At 28.1% G+C, this 22135-nt stretch overlaps 8 protein-coding genes across 9 annotated transcripts in view; 5 read left to right on the forward strand and 3 right to left on the reverse strand.

Annotated features, from left to right (window-relative positions):
- Positions 1–22135, forward strand: part of LOC113550931 — a 156894-nt gene that overhangs the window by 134038 nt on the left and 721 nt on the right.
- Positions 1494–6318, forward strand: LOC113551200 (heat shock protein 75 kDa, mitochondrial). Its single transcript, XM_026953304.1, has 15 exons — positions 1494–1775; positions 2332–2403; positions 2492–2565; positions 2641–2859; positions 2937–3100; positions 3163–3346; positions 3407–3569; positions 3641–3754; positions 3893–3962; positions 4026–4173; positions 4458–4585; positions 4658–4848; positions 4945–5176; positions 5231–5303; positions 6142–6318. The coding sequence occupies exons 1-15, from the start codon at positions 1661–1663 to the stop codon at positions 6241–6243; spliced, it is 2049 nt and encodes a 682-aa protein (XP_026809105.1). The 5' UTR covers positions 1494–1660; the 3' UTR covers positions 6244–6318.
- On the forward strand, positions 7369–8381 carry LOC113551212 (cytochrome c oxidase assembly factor 3, mitochondrial). Of its 2 annotated transcripts, none has more exons than XM_026953319.2 (2): positions 7369–7491; positions 8028–8381. In XM_026953319.2, exon 2 carries the CDS (start codon positions 8055–8057, stop codon positions 8316–8318), a length of 264 nt encoding a protein of 87 aa, XP_026809120.1. In that variant the 5' UTR covers positions 7369–7491; positions 8028–8054; the 3' UTR covers positions 8319–8381. The 2 variants fall into 2 exon arrangements, with proteins under 2 accessions (XP_026809120.1, XP_026809119.1); XM_026953318.1 differs by having other exon boundaries at positions 7396–7634; positions 8028–8348.
- LOC113551202 (mitochondrial dimethyladenosine transferase 1) lies at positions 8338–11215 on the forward strand. Its single transcript, XM_026953307.1, has 5 exons — positions 8338–8613; positions 8722–8918; positions 8982–9139; positions 10634–10787; positions 10852–11215. Exons 1-5 carry the CDS (start codon positions 8338–8340, stop codon positions 11111–11113), a joined length of 1047 nt encoding a protein of 348 aa, XP_026809108.1. The 3' UTR covers positions 11114–11215.
- LOC113551201 (synembryn) lies at positions 12833–16386 on the reverse strand. The gene is made up of 12 exons (XM_026953305.1): positions 16266–16386; positions 15924–16129; positions 15708–15847; positions 15112–15230; positions 14671–14869; positions 14497–14608; positions 14255–14433; positions 14058–14190; positions 13747–13984; positions 13533–13677; positions 13355–13474; positions 12833–13294 (listed from the first exon to the last, which is right to left on the reverse strand). Exons 2-12 carry the CDS (start codon positions 16002–16004, stop codon positions 13153–13155), a joined length of 1608 nt encoding a protein of 535 aa, XP_026809106.1. The 5' UTR covers positions 16005–16129; positions 16266–16386; the 3' UTR covers positions 12833–13152.
- LOC113551210 (histone H2A-like) lies at positions 17017–17520 on the reverse strand. The gene has a single exon (XM_026953315.1). The coding sequence runs from the start codon at positions 17487–17489 to the stop codon at positions 17112–17114; it is 378 nt and encodes a 125-aa protein (XP_026809116.1). The 5' UTR covers positions 17490–17520; the 3' UTR covers positions 17017–17111.
- Positions 17872–18296, forward strand: LOC113551207 (histone H2B). The gene has a single exon (XM_026953313.1). It carries the CDS (start codon positions 17900–17902, stop codon positions 18278–18280), a length of 381 nt encoding a protein of 126 aa, XP_026809114.1. The 5' UTR covers positions 17872–17899; the 3' UTR covers positions 18281–18296.
- LOC113551206 (histone H3) lies at positions 19962–20482 on the reverse strand. Its single transcript, XM_026953312.1, has one exon. The coding sequence runs from the start codon at positions 20460–20462 to the stop codon at positions 20052–20054; it is 411 nt and encodes a 136-aa protein (XP_026809113.1). The 5' UTR covers positions 20463–20482; the 3' UTR covers positions 19962–20051.

Here is a 22135-nt window from a genome sequence, read left to right on the forward strand (position 1 = left end):
GCATTCTTAATTTCTTGAAATATCTTTTTTGTACTTAGATAATTATTTTGGTTTTTTTTTCATATTCAAGGAGATACTGCGTTTTGTACCTAGTATTATTGTGTACTAAAAGAAAAATAAACTTTAATTAATGCAGTATCTCCATCAAGAAACTTTTTATTATAAAAAGTACACATTTATATGAATTAAAATTAAAATTTATATGAATATAAATGTTTTTGACCAAAACGTTTGGTACGTGGCGTGTGTGACTGTCTAGTAAGTCACGACCATTCACTGATAAAAAAAATGTAGACCTGCAGAAGTGTACATACTGCAAATCCGTTTTAGATAAGATTATTTGGCAAATATGCAGTATTTAAATTGAGAAATTATTTTACTAGTAAAATAAGCAGTATCTCCGTTGGATATACTGCTTTATTCTCTAGGATATACACATACTGCGTTTTTCCCCAGTATTTAACAATATTTTGGTCGATACGACATTTTATAATGTATTTTAAAGGCATTTCTAATGGAGTTACGGTGTTTTTCAAAAGGAAAAAAAATTCCGTGATTATTCAATTATGCCGAATATGAAATAACCCCAAATTTTGAAATTTGGCACTTACTGCTTGTTCCACTAGGAGGGCAGTATGCGGCTATACCCTATATGTTACCCGTATAGGGATACGGCTATACAACATAAAAAATAAACCGTTGAAACGTGTAAAAGGAATGTAATGTGCTATACATTTTAAAATATTTGAATTAAAAAATAATAAAAACATTAGGCTTATAATTTACATAGAGTAAAACCTCGATAAGACGGATTCGCTTGGGATCATACAATTTTTCCGTGTTAAAAGGGTTTCCGTTTTGACTGGGTTCAAAAAATAAAATTTGAAAAAAAGCACTAAAGAAATTTTCCGTATTACGAGGGTTTCCGTTTTACCGAAGTTTTACCGTATTATTTTTAATACGCAAAAAACGATATAAAAAATGCAAGTAAGTGGGTACCTACTACTCGAGTACTTGGGGTACTATAAGCGTGGAGTGGGTCACTATTATAGGTCATAGATGTGTTAAATTTGAATTCAATGATATATCATTTTATTGTATACAAAAAACGATTCTGAACAAAAATTCAAAATGGTCTATTAGCCTAAATGGCTCTATCACAAGTGATATATTTTTTTTGATATAAAAGTGATTAATGTGATCACTTTTGATTAGTATTTTTAAAAATAATTGGTTAAACCAAACAATAAATTAAGGAAAAACAAGAATTTTAATGTAAAATCAGTTTTTGAGAAAATTTATAGACTAAGTATATTTTAGTCTCATAGTGATAAAAAATAATAAATCTTAACCCTGATTAATCTGTTACCAAATCTTAGAGTAGAATAATATAACCAAATGATCACTATCTATAACCAGTATAACCATTTATGAATCTCCGAGGCGCCGGTGAATTTTTATCTGATAACAACCGTGAACTAAAGTAATTAGTAATCACGTTTATCGGACTATAGTCTAAAAGACATTAATTATTAATTAGTGTTGAATTCATAGTCACGTTGCGTTCAAAATATTAAGTTCATATTAACCAATATTCAATTACTAAATACCTATCAAATTAAGTTATCTTTTAGTATTAAGTAGTTTAACTGAACATAAAATGTCTTCAATGGCGGCGCTAAAATTGTTCAGAAGTCAACTCGTCAGAAATGTTTGGCGTTTTAGGAGCACTGGACAAACATTATACCGACAGAATAATGTGCTATTGTCATCGAGTAAGCCAATTAACAATTCATTAAACTTTATGTAACAATAATATCATTATATTTATTTATTTTTTATTAATATACAATCTGTACGTGTAGGCACAATAAGAGTATGAGCTTATAAAACTAAAAACTTGAACAACTTGATTGAAGAAGCCACTCATTGATGGCACTTTTATCTTTTATTTATTAATTTTATATTTTTATTACTATTTTTTTTTTTTTTTTTCATATGATTAAAGATTGTTATCTAGTATATTTTCTCATCATTTGCGCTTAAGGTAACAATGAGGGTTGCCAGGAATGGTTATTATAGCTGAGTTTTTAGTAAGTGAATTTGGGCGAGTGATAAAAGTTAGGTAGAACCATTTGTAGTAATTTTTTACCTTTTCATGTGTTGTTATGTACTAATGTGTAGGTTTCTATGTACGGTGTGATTAGTTATTACTTATTATGTAAGGTAAGGAATTGGTAATTTTTCTCAGTGTAATATTTTGTAACCTCTGTATATTATTTAGATTGGATATTTTTGTATCACTCTACATTATTAAATTATTTTTTATAGGTGTGCCCATTAGAAACTTTGCATCTAATCCCAATTTGGATAATAGTGTGAATGAAGAAAATCCAACTGCAGGTAAGATATAATGTATTTTAAAACAACATATAAAATAGATAATTTAAGACAAGTCATGCAAATGATTAATAATTTTATTGGTTTTCAGAAAAATTGGAATTTCAAGCAGAGACTCGTATGCTGTTAGATATTGTTGCTAAATCATTATATTCTGAAAAAGAAGTAAGAGATATTTCATTCCAATATAGAAAATAATTTGTACTAAAACTTTCCTAATAATATAATTTGTAAAATTAGGTTTTTATCAGAGAATTGATTTCAAATGCCAGCGATGCTTTAGAAAAATTACGTTATGTTAGTTTAAAAGCAGGCGAATCTCATGATTTTGGAAGTTTAGATATAAACATAACCACTGATAAGACAAATCGAATATTGACAATTCAAGACACAGGAATTGGAATGACTAGAGAAGAGTTGATTTCAAATTTGGGTACTATTGCTAAGTCTGGTTCCAAGGTATACACTTTTATATAATTAATATTATCAAAAATGAGAACGGCTTTGAGATAGCTTGACACATTGTATTTGTTTAGGCATTCTTACAAAATATTCAACAAAATGAATCAGCAAATTTATCATCAATTATTGGTCAATTTGGTGTTGGTTTTTATAGTTGTTTTATGGTGGCCGATAGAGTGGAAGTTTTCACTAAATCTATGAACCCCCATGCCACTGGATACTTATGGAAATCAGATGGGTACTTTTTTAAATCTTAGTATTAGCTTATGAAACTTACTTATACTTAATGATCTGTTTTAGAACTAATGAATATGAAATAATAGAGTCTGATAATATAGAGAGGGGTACAAAAATAGTCATGTATCTTAAACAAGATTGTCGTGAATATGCTTCAGAAGACACTGTTCGTAGTGTTATTAATAAGTACAGCAATTTTGTAAATTCTCCAATTAAGTTAAATGGTTCTGAAATTAATACTATACAAGTAAGTATAACATTTGACAATGTTAATTAATTTTTTTATATAACTTTTAATTCTTTTTAGCCATTATGGTTACTTAATCCTAAATCTGTTTCCAAAGAACAACACGATGAATTTTACAAATTTGTAGCAAACACTTATGATAGACCAAGATTTGTGTTGCATTATTCTGCTGAAGCTCCAATTCAAGTGCGTGCATTGCTTTACTTCCCAGAACTAGCACCAGGTATTAATTATAAATAAAATAAAAAAAAATTTTTTTTATAAATTTTATATTAAAGATTTTATTTATTATAGGTCAGACTGATTTTTATGATAGCTCAACTAAAGGTGTATCACTTTATACTAGACGTATATTGGTTAAAAAAGAAGCTGAACATGTATTACCAAAATGGCTTCGTTTTGTAAAAGGTAACTTTGAATGATTAGCTATTGACTATTATATTATATTCTTTTATCGAAATATTTATTTTTATTTTTTTAACACTACAATAAATAAAACATACTTTAAATATAACAAAATTTAATTGTGAATATTATTATTTATAGGTGTTATTGATTCAGAAGATATACCATTAAATTTAAGTAGAGAAATGTTACAGAACTCTTCATTACTTAGGTACAAATTACTAATTTTAAATTTATGTTCAATCTCAGTATTATTATTTTATTATAATTTCAGAAAATTAAACCAATTATTGACAAATAAAATTGTTAAATTTTTACATGATAAATCTGTAAAAGATCTTGATGAATACATGAAGTTTTATCAGGACTATGGTGTGTTTATCAAAGAAGGAGTTGTGACAAATGACGACCCCAAAGAACGAGTTTGTATTCTATTATTTGAGTAATTTTTTATAGTTGTTCAGAGTGAAGACGTTTCACACATTTATTGTGTCAAATTTTATATTCTTATCCAAAATTGTGCTTTAAATAATTGTACCATTATTTATTTAAATTAAAGATATCATAACTATGTTAAATTATGAATAAAAATTAATTATTACTGATTAGAAAATTAATAGTAATGTAAACTAAAATAGATACATTTTTAATTTAATAGAAAAAAAAATAGTCAAGAAGCTTTTAAATTTACAATTTTATTTTATAGGAAGATCTTGCAAGTCTTTTAAGATATGAATCTTCATACACTAAACCTGGTGAAACAACATCATTTGAAGATTATATGAAGAGAAGACAAGAAGGTCAAAATGATATTTACTATTTATCTGCTCCTAAGTAATATAATTAAATTATTAATATGATATTATTATTATCTTTAAACTTTATTTTTATAATAATATGTTATAGCCGTGCTTTAGCAGAAAGTTCCCCATACATAGAAGCATTAAAGAAGAAAAACATTGAAGTTATTTATTGTTATGAGCAGCATGATGAAATCATTTTGTATCAAGTAAAAACATTCAAGAATGTCAAACTTACGTTAGTAGAAAAAGAAATTAATGCCGCTAATAATCAAAGTTCTCAAGCCGTTGATTTAGGTTGGTTATATTCTCATTAGTTATTCAAGTAAAACTATAGAAAAAATAATTAAATAATTTATTTCACTGATTGTTTATTAAATGTCTGTATAATAGGAATTGATAGTTTGAGTCAGTTACAATTAGATTCTTTAATACCTTGGATTGAATCCGTATTGGGTAATAAAGTAAAAAAGGTAAAAACAACCGGACAATTAGAAAGTCATCCTTGTGTAATCACTGTTGATGATATGACAGCTGCTAGACATTTCATTAAAACTCAACTAAAACAAATGGACGAAGAGATGTTATTTTCAGTTCTTCAGCCTCAACTTGAGCTAAACCCCAAGTAATTTATTGCAAAAATTGTATATAATTTTATCTAATAACTACCTACTTTCAGACATGCAGTCATAAAGAAATTGCATACACTTAAAGATTCAAATCCAGAATTAGCTAAATTAATTGTGGAACAGGTAAAATATATTTCATAATGTCTTAAATTTAAAATTAGTAATTTACATTTTTTTATAAAGTATAACATAAATATAATAAAGAGCTTGATTTATTTAATTTGAACTACATTTAAATATTTTAGACCTTAGCAATTTATAGTTCTGTATATTATTGCCAAGTTACAATAAAAATTGATTCATTTAATGGTTCACTTAAGTATTATGGCTTTTAAATCATGTTTAACAGAAATAAATGTTAGCACCAATATTAATTCATTAAATATTAAATAATTTTATGTAACAGCATAATATGTTATTTATAATTTATCATCTACATATTATACATTTTAATATAATATGTGGTCATTATACAGTTTAAAATAGTTGAATAAAAAACTAAACAATTTAATTTATCTAATTTAGTAATTTATTATAATTATTAAACTTTGACGACTTAAATGTTATTTTCTTTGTACCTACAAGTCTTAAAACAATGAATACACATTTATTTATATAAAATAATTTGTTTTCTCTGAATACATATTCTCGTACTTATGAATATTTTTTTGATTGATCTTAACTTAATAACTTACTATTATTATTATTATTATTATTGTGATGGTTGTAGACTCACATTATTTTCAATGTTGCAATTATTAAATAACCAATATGTATTTAAAAATGTTGAGAGTATTCTTTAATCTCTAAGAACATTCATAATGCTCTATAGCAAGGTTTATAAATATTTTAGGTTTTCTAGATAAGTTTTATGTGTATTAAATATTAAAGTATATCTTAATGTTAAAATATTTTATATATTTTAATCTTATTCTCATTGTTTTGTGTATTGTTTATTTAGTTGTATAGTAATTCAATGGTGACAGCAGGCCTCATCAACGATTCCAGAAAATTGGTATCCAATATGAATCGTGTCCTAGAACTAGTAGTTGAAAAATACTAAATTATTGGTTTTGTAGACACTTCTAATTTTGTAAATATTATCATGAATAAGTAATATATTGTTTTTTTTTAGTAATTGTTTAAACATTTTTTTAAATTCCTTATTCTGCAATATTACATGTTATTATTTATAATCTATAATTATACATTTATTTTTAACGATTAATTACATTTTGATATGTACATCAAATAATTAAACAAACATTCCTGGAAGAATATAGTAAAACTAAAATAAGAATTATTTTAACTACCCAACTTTACTTTCTAAAAGAATATGCTTATCAATAAAAACCACCACACACTGAAAAACTTTTAAATAAACATTGGATGTAAAGTATGATAGTACGTGTATTAGTTTATTTTGATAATTATGCAATATCTTATCGATATTGCAATGTATAGGTAAATAACAAAATTATGAATATTTCTTATATTAAATCTCAATCAACCTAATTTACAAATTCATATGATAAAATTTAAGTATTGTGCTTATAAAAGTGGACACAAATATTATATTTAATGGATTTGCACACATTTTTTATATAAATATTGTATAATAAATTATTATTATTATTATTATTAATAAATATTTATGGACTTATGGTACTTTTGTCATAAAATGTTCCATATTTTGTACAATATTTTCTTGTTTATTTGATTACTATGGAGCACAGACTTTATATTAATATGAAATCTGTTGAGTGGCTACAATTACATCTTTGTGTTGAGTTTAAACCTTATGATCAGCAGCAGTATTTGTCATTAGTGAAAAATGTTCAAATGTTTAACAATTCAACTGATTTCTCAATAAAAATACATTCGAATTTTCCAATCCGAACCCGCAGATTCAGTCGATTCAGATATTTAAATAATAAATTTAATATTATTTGATTTAACTATACAATAATATTTAAATTTAAAATTAAAAAAAAAAAAATGTAGTTTGGGAACTTTACGAGACATCTTTTGTTATTAGGTTGGTTATAACTTTATGAGAAAGGTGGGATTTTTAGTTTTCGACATTGGCCATAATGAATTTTAAAATATTTTTCCGTATTTAATGCTTATCAAACTTGGATTTCGGAAATGTTCTTATCAGATGCCATACCATATGGCATACTGGTCATAGAGTAATACCTATTACTCTATATTATGTGCTGCATTGCCTCTGTTGTGCAACTTTACCGTGCAAGTTAAAAGTTGTTTTTCGAATCCAATTTTATACTCACAAAGTCGTCGATGTTAATAGGTATGAATTGTTGTAATTCTAACACTCAAGTTTTTTTCATAGAATAAATTATACGAATTCACATTTTTATTGAACACAAGCTTTGATAACATTCGTTAATTAATAGCGATTGGTGTCTGCCGTTTACAAAAAGTCCTGCACAGGTAAAGACTATATTTATTTGAGATTTATTCTAAAGATCACGTAAACGTGTTTCTGAAATGGGTGATTGGGAAGTACATTGTATACCTACATTTCCATTGTACTACACACTCAAAATTACAAAATTAATCATAAATACTATCTATAGGTTCTAAATTTTAAAAAGTTTATGTAAATAAGTCTAATAACAGTATTGGAGTACATAACCGATTATTATAATACATGTTTTAATCCATTCTGTGGTATTATCATGTGTTTACGTAATTATTAATGGTCATTGAGTTTGTTATCTTGAATTGATTTATAAACCAGTAAGATCTTAATCCATATTTGTTACCTGTTTTAATATTATGAAGACTTATTTTTTTAAAATATTTTTTTTCCTATTTTCACAGAAAGCAAGCTGGTATATTCAACTTGCTATGGCTGACAGTGATCAGATGCCAAAAGTTGATTTCATGAAAGACGGTGAAATCGATAAAAGATTACTGCAACAAATAAAATTTGTTGAACGCCAAAATCTGATCCGTGCTACTAGGTTGAATCGTATGCGTAGAAACGCTCGTTATACAGGTTTATTATTGGGCGGTATTACATTGAGCATTTACGGATATTCTATTTATTCAATAAAACAGGAAACATTCTTGGATGATTTTGAAGAACCTGCAGTAACTGTTAAACAATAATAAATTATATACTCTCATTATGTCAGTAAGTCAGATTATCCGGCTTCCACCCCTACCTAGCATCAGGGATTTAATTAAACTATATAAACTACGTGCTATGAAAGAGCTTTCTCAAAATTTTTTAATGGAACCAAGATTAATTAGTCGCATTGTCAGATCAGCAGGATCTGTAAAGGACTGTGAAGTATGTGAAGTTGGCCCTGGTCCTGGAAACATAACAAGATCAATAATTCAAAATATGCCTTCTAGAGTTTTAATAATTGAAAAAGATAAACGATTTACACCGTCCCTGGAGGTGCGTGTTGTTTTGTTTAAATTTCAGTATCTATTATAATTTATATTATATTTTACTCAGCATTTGTTAGAATAAAATGTGGTCAACTTATATCATAATTTATTTTAGCTCTTGGCTGAATCATCACCAGTACCATTAGATTTAATATTTGGGGATGTAATGAATTTTAATTTGGAACAAATGTTCAATGAAAATAATAAAATGGAATGGGAAGATAAATGTCCACAAATTCATCTTATTGGAAATTTGCCATTTAATGTGTCTACACCACTTATTATACGATGGTTAAAAGCTATATCAGAAAGGTAGTATAATATTATACTATTTGATTTTTATTTTTAATTTACATTAACTTGTTATATTTTCAGGAAAAGTGCATGGAGGTATGGTCGAGTACGCATGACATTGACATTTCAAAAAGAAGTGGCTGAAAGAATGGTAGCACCAATAATGACTCGTGAAAGATGTAGGCTTTCAGTTATGTGTCAAAATTGGTGTAGGGTTGAACATAAATTTAATATTCCAGGTAATATTATTATGGTTTTTTTCATTACTATTCATGATAGTTCTTTAACAATATTGATGATTAGAAATTATATTAATAGTTTTATATTTTGGCCTATCTACTATTAAGAGTACCGTTATATGTTGTCTTTGTCTTACACACGTACAACATTGCAAATTTTTGTTCACCAGTTTCAATAGTTTGCTGTTAGTTTTGATATTAGAGTAAATTGTCATATTATTAAACTTATAGGTAAGAACATTATCTGTGTACTTTTGCCAGGTATTTTAATTTTTAACTGAATTATAAGATTTCAAATTTTAATATTTTACATACTTATAACTAGGATCTAAAAGTTCATGCATTTTCATGTTTTTAATGAGTGCGTCAAAAACTTGCTGGATTAGCTAAAAATTTGAATCACAATCTAATAAGTTTAAAAATTAAATTTTAATGTGCATATTTTAAAATAAAATTGCATTTTACCGCATTTTACTTGTGTTATTATTATTTATTTTTAATATTTCATGAAAATGTTGGAGTATGTTTTAAAATTTATTTGTTAAAAAATATATCCTTATAGAAACTTTGCTGATATAAAATAAAAACTTGATTAAAATTAAAGGTCTTTGCTTGATTGAGTTGATAATTGCCATTCATTTGTGTTTGAAAACCTGTAAAAATCCCTAGTTGTAAATTTTAATCCTTGAAGTAATTACAATAAATTATATCATACTAAAATTGTGCATATTATTACAAAAAACAAAAAAAATTAATTGCATATTTCAATTTTTAAGCGCATATTTTGATAGTCTTTAGTTCATGAACTTCTGGGCCCAACTCATAACCTAACTCACTTAAAAATTAAAATACCATTAAAACCAACAAGAGAACATAGATACTGTACCTAAAAGTTTAATAATAGGATAATATACTCTAATATTAAAACTAACAGTTCAATATTGAAACTGGTGAACAAATATTTTTCATGTCGTACATATGTAAGACAAAGACATGTGATACAACATCCTCTTAAAACCTAAATATTGTGTTTACAAAATTATAATATAACATGATGAATAATAATACAAAAAATGTTGCCCCCTCTCAAAAAAAAAAAAATTCTAGATCTGTCGCTGTAATCACATATTTTTATTATATATAATTAATCCTTGAATCCTTGTTTAGAATCTTCATATAATGAATTATAATCTGTAGCATCATTAGGGATTTATAGTAAGAAACTATTGTATTGTCCATTTAATTATTAGGTACACAAAGTATTTAGTTAATTTAAGATTGAAAATTAATATGATTGTCAGTATTAAAAACAAAAATAATTGTTCAATATTATTGAATAACACTTTTTATAAAGTATGAAACTTTGGATATTAAATTTAGAAATACAAATGTCCTTTTAACAATTACAACGTAAATTTGGGTTCACTAAGAAACTTTATGATGGGAAAATTATGTATTGCAAAATTGTTTAAGTTAATTAAATCTTATTTTAAGGTCGAGCATTTATTCCAAAACCAAACGTTGATGTGGGCGTTGTACGTCTAACACCTCTGAAAAAACCAATTATTAATTTGCCGTTCGACATAATTGAAAAGGTTATCAGATCTGTGTTTAGTTACAGACAAAAATATTGTATTCGAGGTGTTGAGTGAGTAATTTAAATTCAAATTTTTAGAATGGATATAATTATTTGTATTAATTATTTTATAAAGGACACTGTTTCCAAAACCAGTCAGAGAACAATTAGCCAGTGAATTATTAACTGCAGCAGCAATTGAACCAAGCACAAGACCATTCCAATTAACTGTTAGTGAATTCGGTCGTATCTGTGATGCATACGTTTCTATATGCAAGGAGAAACCAGATTACATGAAATATAATTACCGTGGACAGAAATCAGATGATAATTGGCCATATGTTGAAATTGATAATTCAGAATACAAAGAAAATATAATATCGATAAATGAGTATTAAGTACAATGTGGGCATTTCAAGGCATACAGTAGTTTATGTAGTTAGTAATATTGTTTAAATATTTGTGTTTCATAAAATTAAATTATATTTACGGAAAATAAATTATGTTTTTCTTTGAAAATAGAATGAGATAGTAATGTATTAAACATTTAAAATAAAAATACCTTGATAAGTATAAAAAATGAAAGAAACTAAAATTATTTTTACAAAAAAGATTTAATACATATATGTTTATTTTATTATTTAGAAAAGAAGATAAACAATAGTTGATACTTATTAGAATACTATTTTAACATTTTTTTTTAGTTATACTATTGAATTAAAACTACCCATTTCGGAGGTAAAATTGGGTTTCAATCATTTCCAAGTGTGCATTGTTCAATGGTCATTGTAAGATTAATTTCTATAGATACAATAAATTTAAAAAAAAAAAATTACAAGTAATACAATTTAAAGTACATGATGATATATTATTATGTTGTTATTATAAAATAACTTGTAATGCAATTTATTAACCCTGTAAAACGTTAAGTAACTGTAGGCATTTTAATCAATTATACAAAACAACAAGAATTAAATAATGCATTTATATACATTCATTTGACTAGAAACAAGAATTATTTGTTATTTATAATTTACAAAAAATTTAATGAAAAGAGTTGTATAAGGTTTGCATTAAGTGCACAATCTGTAAAAATAAATATAGAATGCAATGAAAATACTTTCATTAGCTGACAGCTGTGCATCTTAAATTCTTATGCCCGGGTGCAAACATTAGATGTTTTAAGATATGTTGTATAAGCAAATATTACTATAATAATATATTTAATTTAATTTTTTAAATTTGAAATGTGAAGTGAGTACTGTGAAGTATGTATTAGGGTGGAAAAAAAACTACATTACATAGCTATATGAAGACATTTTTTTCAAACCAAAGACATGTGTCAGTAGTCAATTTTTGAAATTTTACTTATGTAATTTTTTAGGTTTTTACTTTTTTTTTCTACATCGACAAAATTATTTTATTCTTTCTCATTATGCAATAGAAAATATTTATGTATAAATATTCAACATCAATATGCTATATCATTTTGCATTATTTCATTTGTAACTTTGTTTGACACACCCTATAAAGTATAAATATTTGCTCAAGACTATATTTTGGCCCACAAGAAAAGTAAAAAGTATTATTGAGTTTTTGCAGTTTTTTTTATATCTCATACTGATTGATGATACAAATGATGTGCTGTTTATTGACAACCTGTCTGGTTATATACATCAATTCAGTATGTATACTGCGCTGAATGCCTAATTTGAATAAAATAAATTATTATTGAATTATATCACAATAATCACCAATATACATACACCAAAAAGTTTACTTTTCTTATGGGTTCTAGCAGGGGTCGACAACAAGTGGTCCATGAGCCAAATCCTGCTCATATAGTGGAAATAACTAAACCACCAAAAATACTTTTTTTTTAATGCTAGTTTTCCACAGGTTAGATTACGAGTGTCGACCCCTAAGCTGGAGTATAGCCCTTTTAAGCTTAAACTATAAATAAAACTGGACAATGTTTCAATATTATAATATTTGTACATTAATATATCTTTTCTTCAGAATAAGAAATTATAAACTAAATTAAGTAAAACAGTTATTTTAAGTGTTCAGTTATAAAAAAAAACATTTATTTTTCTTTAATTGAATGAAACAATGAGTGTCTTACATTAAAAATCATCTATTACACATATTATGTATATAAAAATAATGTGTAACAAAAATTGTGATATTAAATAAAATGAATGAATAGTATGTTAATATGTGCAAAATACAAATTACTAGATGGCAGACTAAAATGACTCAAATTTTAAATCTGAAGACTTCAGACCTAAACACATAAATTTATATCTTAGAACTAGTATTTTATACAGGTACCTAAATAATAGCTAATGAATTCTATGAGTAAAAAGTTTGACTAAAAATCTGATAATAATAAATAAAGTAGATTAACAACTAACGAAATAAATAAATTAATGACTTAATCACTCTCATCATCTGGTCCATCTTTATTTTTTATGTTAGTAAAATGATTCATTAATTCTTCTTGAAGTTGAAGAACATGTTCAATAGGCTTTGGTCGACCATCATCTCCGATTTTACAAGGCTGTATCACTCCTTCCCTAAAATAAATAGTTTACAATAATAGAAAACTTTTAAGACATATTATAACTTATAAATACCTGGTGAGTTTATCCATTTTAGAAACTAATTGCATAACTTCGTGTTCTTGTTGTTCAACAGACATGCATTCAAATGGATTAGGTTTTGGTGGTTCATAACAACCAAGAACTGGATTTATCCTATACATAATAACTTTAATATTATTGGTACATGTATAAATTAAAATAGAAATTTAACTGGTCTTTGTATGTTAGGTATTCTTCTGTATCACTATCTTCACTGTCTGATGAGTAATCTGGATTTGATGTTTTACAAAGTAATCCTCGATTTGCAAATAAACCAGCTGCGTTGCCAAATCCTGTGTATTTTATCATACGACCCACTAAAAATTAAAAATTATTTAAATTATATCAATAAAAATTGAATAAGAATAAGATGATAAGTTTTGTACCATTTTCTTTGCATAAAACAAATAACAATTCAGCAACCAAGTCACGTAGACTCACATTGGGAGTAGTGAGTAAGCGGCACAATTTATTACGCAATGTCTTTCCTTGTTCAGGTCGATTGATAACATCTTTCAATGGAGGTAAAATTTGCTGTCGTACTTCACAACGGAATTTTGCAATAGATCTAGATCCTTTTAATAGAACCATCAATGCTGGTGATATATGTTCATATAATGGATTCTACAATATACAACATGAAAATTAAAGTAAATTATTATCAAAGTGTACAATGAAATATTAAAATAGCAGATACCTCAGTATTAGACAGTTGATTATCAAGAAAATTCACTATCACTTTTAAAGCATCAAAATCACACCAATGACTTTTAACTAGCAATTGATCTAAACAAGCTGGTGGTGCATTTGTCAACAAATTTACAACATTGCTAAAAAAAATTATACATGTTTGTAAAAAATGCTTTAAAAAAAATACATTGTTCAATAAAATACCAAATAATGTTATTTTGAAATAATGGGACAAAATTTGAGGTGACTAGTAAATCACGTAATATGGAAATCAATCTAATCCAAATTGAATAATCATCTTCTTCAGATGACTCATTTCTCGGGATAACTGTCAAGTTGAATAAAGTTTTTAGTATTTCACAGCTGAGTAACACATTTTCTTCCTGCAAACATTATTCATGTTGTTATTAAAAAACATTTTTATTTTTTTTCGTTAGATAAATCACCTGTAAGCTAGATGAATTGCTTTTGGATGCATCTTCAATAGTACCACGTAATATATTGTCTAAGACTTCTGTTAGATACGTGAGACCATGTAACTCTTCTGTAATTTTTAACCTAAAATAAAATAATTAGTAAATACAATGAAAAATAAAAATTATATATGTATTAGAGTCTACCTTATTTCTTTGTTAAATGCTGTTAAAAGAAATAAAAGTTTGATGTCAAAATATTTTATGACATATGGTATATTCTGTTCAAAATATGTTCTTAGTCTGAGAATAATGCAGTCAACAGTTTTATTAGAACAGCATACTTCTTGTGCAGTGTCACAATTATAAACTATATTACACAAGCATTTCAGGCCTTCTACGATAACTGTAGGACAGAATCATAAAATAATTATTTACTATTTATATTAGGTACTGTAAAATTAAAACATCTTTAGTATACACTATTAAAAAAAAATAATTTTTAATTTAGTTATTACTTATTATTTATTTTAAAATAAATGTATAAACTTGTTTAAATTTATAAAATCTATTAAATATATTAGGTACTGAGTACTAATTATAACTCATAGACCATAGTTAAATTGATATAAATTTTTGGTGACTTACTATCTGTATTTTCAGTTGTGATCACTATGCATAATGTGTTGTCAACAAGATTAGCACACTGAAGTAGAATGTTCACATGTTTTTCAATTACAATATCTTTCAAATGTGTTTTGTCTCGACTATGAACAAAATTAAACAATAATATGCATAATTTTTAATATAGCTAAGTAATGTTACTATTTTTATTACATTTTCTAGTTATGTATTGCTAAGTCTAATTAATAATTATTATTTAATAATTAATCGTACAAAACAATTTTTACATGATTTACATTGTTTAACATTCTCAGTGCACAGGATATAGTTATAAAAGTAGACAATTTAACACATATATTAGTGGATAAGAATTTCAGGCAAAAGTCAGCAAAAAGTCAGTTAGGTAAAAATATTGCAAAGTTAAAAAACAGCGAAATATAAAATTCAATAGAAATTATCATAATAACAAATTAATAAAAATTAAATTATTAAATAATAATTGTTTCACATAGGCAATAGCAATTTTAGAGATGAACTCAAAAAGTTGTAAAATGGTAAAGGAATAGTGCTCATTATAGTTGACAGTAATGTATTATTTTGTTATAATAAGATAAGTTTACCTCAGAAGCCGAATACACGTTAAACATTGTTTGTGAATACATCTATAACTGTCCACCGTCAAACATAGAAACATAGATTCCCATAACTGTTTGAAAGTATTATCAGCATGAAAAGCATCAAAGTTAAACGTATTTGTGTGCTGTAATTAAAAATACAAACATTATTGTGTGCTAAACACGTAAGTACAGCCAAAGAGCACTAAATTGATAACTCACTTCTTCAATGACAGCTTCAACTAATACTTTTACTCGCTGGAAATCGTTTTGTTTAATAGCTGCATTAATTTCTGATATCATAGTTGTTTTTTTGATATATTTAATTTCATGAAATTAAATATATGACATTAAACAAGGAGGATGCACAATAGATCGTCTTCGAAATAAATCTACTTTATTAGATTACCATTCAATAATAATATGATCTAAAATTGAAAAAATATTCGTCAAATGATTATAAATAATACAGGCCTAGTCAAAATTGAAACTAATTATATTATATTATATCAACATTGTTCGTTAATACAATTTTAATATAATATTAGGTACTTTGGAACCAACTTTCTACTTATGTGTATCAAGTTTCAATAATAATTTATATTTTTTTGCGAAAGCCCTGAATAGCTGAATGCCGAATTATTGCCGATAACCGATAACTTGAAGTTCTCACTGACAATATTATTATTATCATCACTCGATACTGTTATCATTAGTTATCACCACGGTTATAGATCGCCATCAAGGTTGTAAATAAAATATGTAGGTTACCGGGATTGCGGTTTAAACCACTAGTTGACAAGTTACACTTTAAAATAAATGATAGATTTAATACCTACTTAGGACGTGTACAAATTAAAATATATTTTTTAATCCGTGCTTAGGTGACTGGTATACTAACAAGATTTTCAAGATTTATGTTTTATCGATTTAAGATACTATTTTACTTTAATCCAAAATGTTATGTTGTATCCTGTCCTATAGTGTCCTTTTTAGGGACTTGTAGAACTTATTAAGTATCTATTATATTATTTATTATTTTCATACATTATGTTGTACTACTGATTTTTCGTTAAAAATGGTGCTTGATAATGCTAATATGTAATGACTGCAAATTTATTGAAAAAAATAAATATTTGTTAAGACTTTTTATTGATTCAGTTTATAATAAAGAAGATAGTAAAGCATATAAAAAAAAATATTTAAATCTGATAGGGTTTAATAATACTAGTGCAATTCACTATAAAAAATATATAGTATAGTTATTATAATTTATACTTTTATTAATAGGTAAACTGTAATATTGTTTAATAACAGTTGAGTGTAATAAATAACTATTAATATTATTATTTACTTTAGCATATGGTGGCCCTGAAAAGGGCCGTTTTATATTATAAATGTTAGGTCAATTTAAACTTTCTTCTCGGTCTTTTTTGGTAAAAGAACAGCTTGAATGTTGGGCAATACACCACCTTGAGCGATAGTTACTCCAGACAACAATTTGTTCAATTCCTCGTCGTTTCTAATGGCCAATTGCAAATGTCTGGGAATGATACGGGACTTTTTGTTGTCACGGGCGGCGTTACCGGCCAATTCCAATACTTCAGCTGCTAAGTACTCCATGACGGCGGCCAAGTACACGGGTGCTCCGGCTCCTACACGTTCGGCGTAGTTTCCTTTTCTCAGCAGACGATGAATACGACCGACTGGGAACTGTAGTCCAGCACGGGACGACCTAGTTTTGGATTTACCACCTTTCGATTTTCCTGCTTTGCCTCTTCCACTCATGATTGTGTAATTTGGGTTGACGACAGTTATGAAAAAAAAAATTGAATACTGAATGCTGTTATAATAATAAATTCACAGCTTATATAGTTGAGAAATGGGAAACAGAGCTGCGATTGGTTACTGAAATTCATTATGACGATATAAAATAACACCATTTGCTATGCAACTATAACAAAACGATGTTATTTAAAATAAATATAGTAACAATATTTTTTTATAAAGAACATAGTATTTTTATTAAACTTGTTTACTTTGTAAATTCCTTTTTATTCCGTCATACTTATTAAAATTAAGCCAATGATAGTACGACTGTGTCTTCTCGGATTAGTATATATACGGTCGTTTACGTTGATTCGAAATCATTCGTGCGTTTCTTATTTTACAAAGAAGTATTACGAATAATAATAACAATGGCTCCAGGAGGTAAATCAGCAGGAAAGGCGATGAAGAAATCGTCCGGCAAGGCACAAAAGAACATCGCCAAGTCCGACAAGAAGCGCAAGCCCAAGAGGAAAGAATCGTACGCCATCTACATCTACAAAGTGTTGAAACAAGTACATCCCGACACCGGTGTTTCATCTAAGGCCATGAGCATCATGAACAGTTTTGTCAACGATTTGTTCGAGCGTATCGCCGCCGAATCCAGTCGCTTAGCTCACTACAACAAGCGATCGACCATTACCAGTCGGGAAATTCAAACTGCTGTCAGACTTTTGTTGCCTGGTGAATTGGCTAAGCATGCCGTTAGTGAAGGTACAAAGGCCGTCACAAAATACACCAGTTCCAAATAAACCAGTTATTTTGAATTAAAAATTTAATAAAACGGCCCTTTTCAGGGCCACAAAATCATTTTGACATACCTACTTTTGATTTAAATTTTTATATCTTATACATGTCATATTTACGATAATTATATGGTATAATATGGAAATTTTATTTATTTAATGTATTAATAAGTTTTTTAATCATAAATTCAAATCATTTTAGAAAAGTTATATTAATAGTTCCGGATTACCATTTTGTTGTTAATCAAAATTTATTAGATAATTATATTAGTTAGTATGTTTTTGAATTTTTAAGAATAATAGCTATGTTAATAGTAAGTGCTTGATTCCGTCCCGATTTTTTATGACAATCGGTAAATCTATAATTACTTGTTAAACTTACGGTTAAGATAAAAGAATTACAATTCTTGTTTATCAGAATTTTGTATGTCAATCAAATAATTCAAAAGAAAATAGTTATTTTACAAGGCGTATCCAAAACGTGATATTGCCTAAAATTTGAAAACCGAGATAATCTTTTAATTTCATAACAAAAAACATTCTGTTATGAAATGAAAAGATTATATAGGTATAAAGATATCTAATTTAACTTTTATTTAATAATCAATATTAATTCAAATAGTCGATACTAAAAATAGTAAATTCATATTGTCATTAACCGGTAATTTTATTGCCGTCAATACCACATTTTGAACTCCTAACACTTTTTAAAAGGATTAAAACTAGGTAAGGTATTATAACTCTTAATAAATTAATTTTGACACTTAAATTGTGAGCATTACGTGGCAATACCACGTTTTGCATTATCACTGTTCATTTTACATTTGAATTATAAAATATGTATTTCATCCTGACAATACTTATACATAACTAATCAAAATTTTTATATACATTTCGTTTACAGTTCTTGTTCATTCACGATGATTAAAATATTTAAAAATAATCCAGTTTCGCTGTTCAGTAAATGATGATGTTAATCGGGAAACAAAGCCCCCGTCCAACTAAATACATTAATCGTTATTTTATTATGATTCCCATAATTAAATGTAATGACTCATTTAATCATGTAACATTTCTTTGACATATCTAAAAGTATAACTGCAATCTGCATTTAACATTGTCATTTGTACCTATACATAATTTAAAAAAAGTTTAAGGGTAAAAATTAAAAAAAAATTAATTAATATTGTCATTTGTACAATAGTTTAAATAATTTATTTTACATTTTTTTTAAATATATATTTTATACACATGACAATTATCATAGATATTAAATTAATTATAAAATAATAAACATTATAAATAAAAACTAAATATGCTTACAAAATTAAATCAATTTTTTAATATTTTATAAGTAATATCTAAGATTTGAGAACTTGATGTCGATAACGAGTGGTGTATGTATTTACTATTAAATTATTCATTGAAATTTAAATTCTCTAATTTTAAACGTCTATTTTCAACAATATACTCGTTTATATATGTTCCTTCCTATAACTCAAATAAGTTTGTAAATATGTCACTGCTATAACTTATTTATTATTAACTTAGTTATTAGATACTATTCTTTCTATGAGATATTATAAAATTATAAATGACTGAAACTAGGATACTTTAAATAAATTATTGGTTTATGCCTAATTTAAATAATATGTTAAATTTAATTTAATGTTATATGTACGATACAAAATGTATTAAGTGCATATTAGAGGGTTTCAAATTTGTGGCCCTGAAAAGGGCCATTTTAAATGGATTGTTGTTATATTTATGAAGTTTATTAAGCACGTTCACCGCGAATACGACGGGCCAGTTGGATATCCTTTGGCATGATCGTGACGCGTTTGGCGTGGATGGCGCACAAGTTGGTGTCTTCGAAAAGACCGACCAAATAGGCCTCGCTGGCTTCCTGCAACGCCATGACGGCGGAGCTCTGGAAACGCAAGTCGGTCTTGAAGTCCTGTGCGATTTCACGCACCAGACGTTGGAACGGCAATTTGCGGATCAACAGCTCCGTGCTCTTCTGGTAACGACGGATTTCACGGAGAGCGACTGTTCCCGGACGGTAACGATGGGGTTTCTTCACACCTCCGGTGGCGGGTGCGCTCTTACGGGCGGCTTTAGTGGCCAACTGCTTCCTGGGAGCCTTACCTCCGGTAGATTTGCGGGCTGTCTGCTTGGTACGGGCCATTGTTGAATTCGTTTGTGTACGATTAGACGAACTGTAAAATACTGACGGTTCTCTGCAACGAAACACACTAGTATTTATATAAAAACGGATTCGTTTCTACCGTTATCATTGGTCGACGCGTTGTCGATAATCGGTAAGTGGGAGAAAACATATGTAGCGTTTCGATTGGCCGTTCGTGCTCCGTGAAACGTATGAATACATTGAAATTTGTTAATCGAGTATATAAGTTCCGCTTCGTCGTTCGTTCGTATCGCACGTCCGTCGCACCGCACACACTCGTATTGTCACACACCGCGAAACCAATCGCCGCCTCCGACAGGCGTGCCACGTGCTCCACTCATCACGTGTCGTCTTTACGCGCAATTTGCCATTATTGCGCGAATATGGGAAATAAGAAGAAACGCAACAAGACTCCTCCGCTGAATTGCGCTAAAAAAGTCCGTTATCACAATTTGACGAGTTCACCGCAGAACCAACACCAGGTAACAGTTTATTTAACGCTAATTCAATCGCATCTCAACTATCACAACCACAGCATTCAAAACCTTCAACGAATGAGACATCTACTTCCTTCCAACCACCAGAAAACAATCCAAAAATCCCACCAATAATTCTCAAAGGTTCAGCCTGGAGAAAAGTGGCGGGTAAACTATGACTACTATTCCAGAAAATTCATTGGAAGCAAAGTCCTTTGGGCCTGAGTCTATCAAACTCCAGTGCTTTGACATTGAATAGTTCAAAAATATCTAACAACATCGAACACCGAATATCATACTTACAGTATCTCTGACGAAAGAACTCTAAAAATAGCTATAAAAGGTCTCCTTAGGGAAATCTCAGACACTGAAGTATTAGATGAACTAACTATAATCTAGGTTACACAGTAACCAATGTAAGACAGTTTGGTAAACAAGACCATAAACTTCCCATTCATATGGTTATTTTAAAAAACACACCAGAAAACAAGGGGATATTCAACCTCAGATCACTGTTCTACATGACAGTAAAAATAGAAAGATATAAGTCAAATCACCTGCCCAATGTTACAACTGCCAACAATTCGGCCATTCAAGCTTACACTGCGGCGCTAACTATATCTAATAAATTTATCAGTTGTGTGGTCGTGCCATGTTGTTCTGGACGGATTTTAGGCATGATATATATTTTTAATCTTGTTAGAAGAAGTTTTTCTAGTGTTTTGCCCATTGTATTTAGAAGAGAAATCGGTCTATGATTTGACGGCTCTTTGGGGTCTTTACCCGGTTTTGGTAACATATGATTGCTGCTTCTTTCTACGCCTTGGGAAAGTATTCATATCTGGCGCAGGCATTGAAATTTGACAAAGATGGTATGCGAGTTTTCTCTCACCATGTTTTAAAGCGCAGTTGGAAATATTGTCTAGTCTCGGAGAACTTTTATTTGGAAGTCTTCGTATTGTTTCGAGTACTTCTCCAGGAGAGAAAAATATTGATTTTTTGTAATCGCCTCGTCGTGCTGCTCCAAGGATTCACGAACCACTTCGTCGACCCAGCAGTGACCATCCAGAATCTTAAACTGATCCTCCATTGTCATTGCAAAAAGGTCGGCCTTGGATACAGGGTCAAATTGTAGATTGCTATCACCATCCCGAAGCGGATGCGCTGGAGGCATGTTCCGAAGTAGCCTTCTATTTA

This window comes from Rhopalosiphum maidis, chromosome 2 (genome assembly GCF_003676215.2).
Source record: "Rhopalosiphum maidis isolate BTI-1 chromosome 2, ASM367621v3, whole genome shotgun sequence".
Classification (NCBI taxonomy): domain Eukaryota; kingdom Metazoa; phylum Arthropoda; class Insecta; order Hemiptera; family Aphididae; genus Rhopalosiphum; species Rhopalosiphum maidis.

Coding starts and splice junctions, on each gene's coding strand:
- LOC113551202 (XM_026953307.1), top strand. CDS start 8,338: ATGTCAGTAAGTCAGATTATCCGGCTTCCACCCCTACCTAGCATCAGG. Junction 8,614..8,721: donor GATTTACACCGTCCCTGGAG/GTGCGTGTTGTT, acceptor AATTTATTTTAG/CTCTTGGCTGAATCATCACC. Junction 10,788..10,851: donor TATTGTATTCGAGGTGTTGA/GTGAGTAATTTA, acceptor TATTTTATAAAG/GACACTGTTTCCAAAACCAG.
- LOC113551212 (XM_026953319.2), top strand. CDS start 8,055: ATGGCTGACAGTGATCAGATGCCAAAAGTTGATTTCATGAAAGACGGT.
- LOC113551207 (XM_026953313.1), top strand. CDS start 17,900: ATGGCTCCAGGAGGTAAATCAGCAGGAAAGGCGATGAAGAAATCGTCC.
- LOC113551201 (XM_026953305.1), bottom strand. CDS start 16,004: ATGATATCAGAAATTAATGCAGCTATTAAACAAAACGATTTCCAGCGA. Junction 15,231..15,707: donor ACGTGTATTCGGCTTCTGAG/GTAAACTTATCT, acceptor TTTTGTTCATAG/TCGAGACAAAACACATTTGA. Junction 13,678..13,746: donor TGTTTTATGCAAAGAAAATG/GTACAAAACTTA, acceptor TTTAATTTTTAG/TGGGTCGTATGATAAAATAC.
- LOC113551206 (XM_026953312.1), bottom strand. CDS start 20,462: ATGGCCCGTACCAAGCAGACAGCCCGCAAATCTACCGGAGGTAAGGCT.
- LOC113551210 (XM_026953315.1), bottom strand. CDS start 17,489: ATGAGTGGAAGAGGCAAAGCAGGAAAATCGAAAGGTGGTAAATCCAAA.
- LOC113551200 (XM_026953304.1), top strand. CDS start 1,661: ATGTCTTCAATGGCGGCGCTAAAATTGTTCAGAAGTCAACTCGTCAGA. Junction 3,755..3,892: donor ATGGCTTCGTTTTGTAAAAG/GTAACTTTGAAT, acceptor TATTATTTATAG/GTGTTATTGATTCAGAAGAT. Junction 4,586..4,657: donor TACTATTTATCTGCTCCTAA/GTAATATAATTA, acceptor AATATGTTATAG/CCGTGCTTTAGCAGAAAGTT.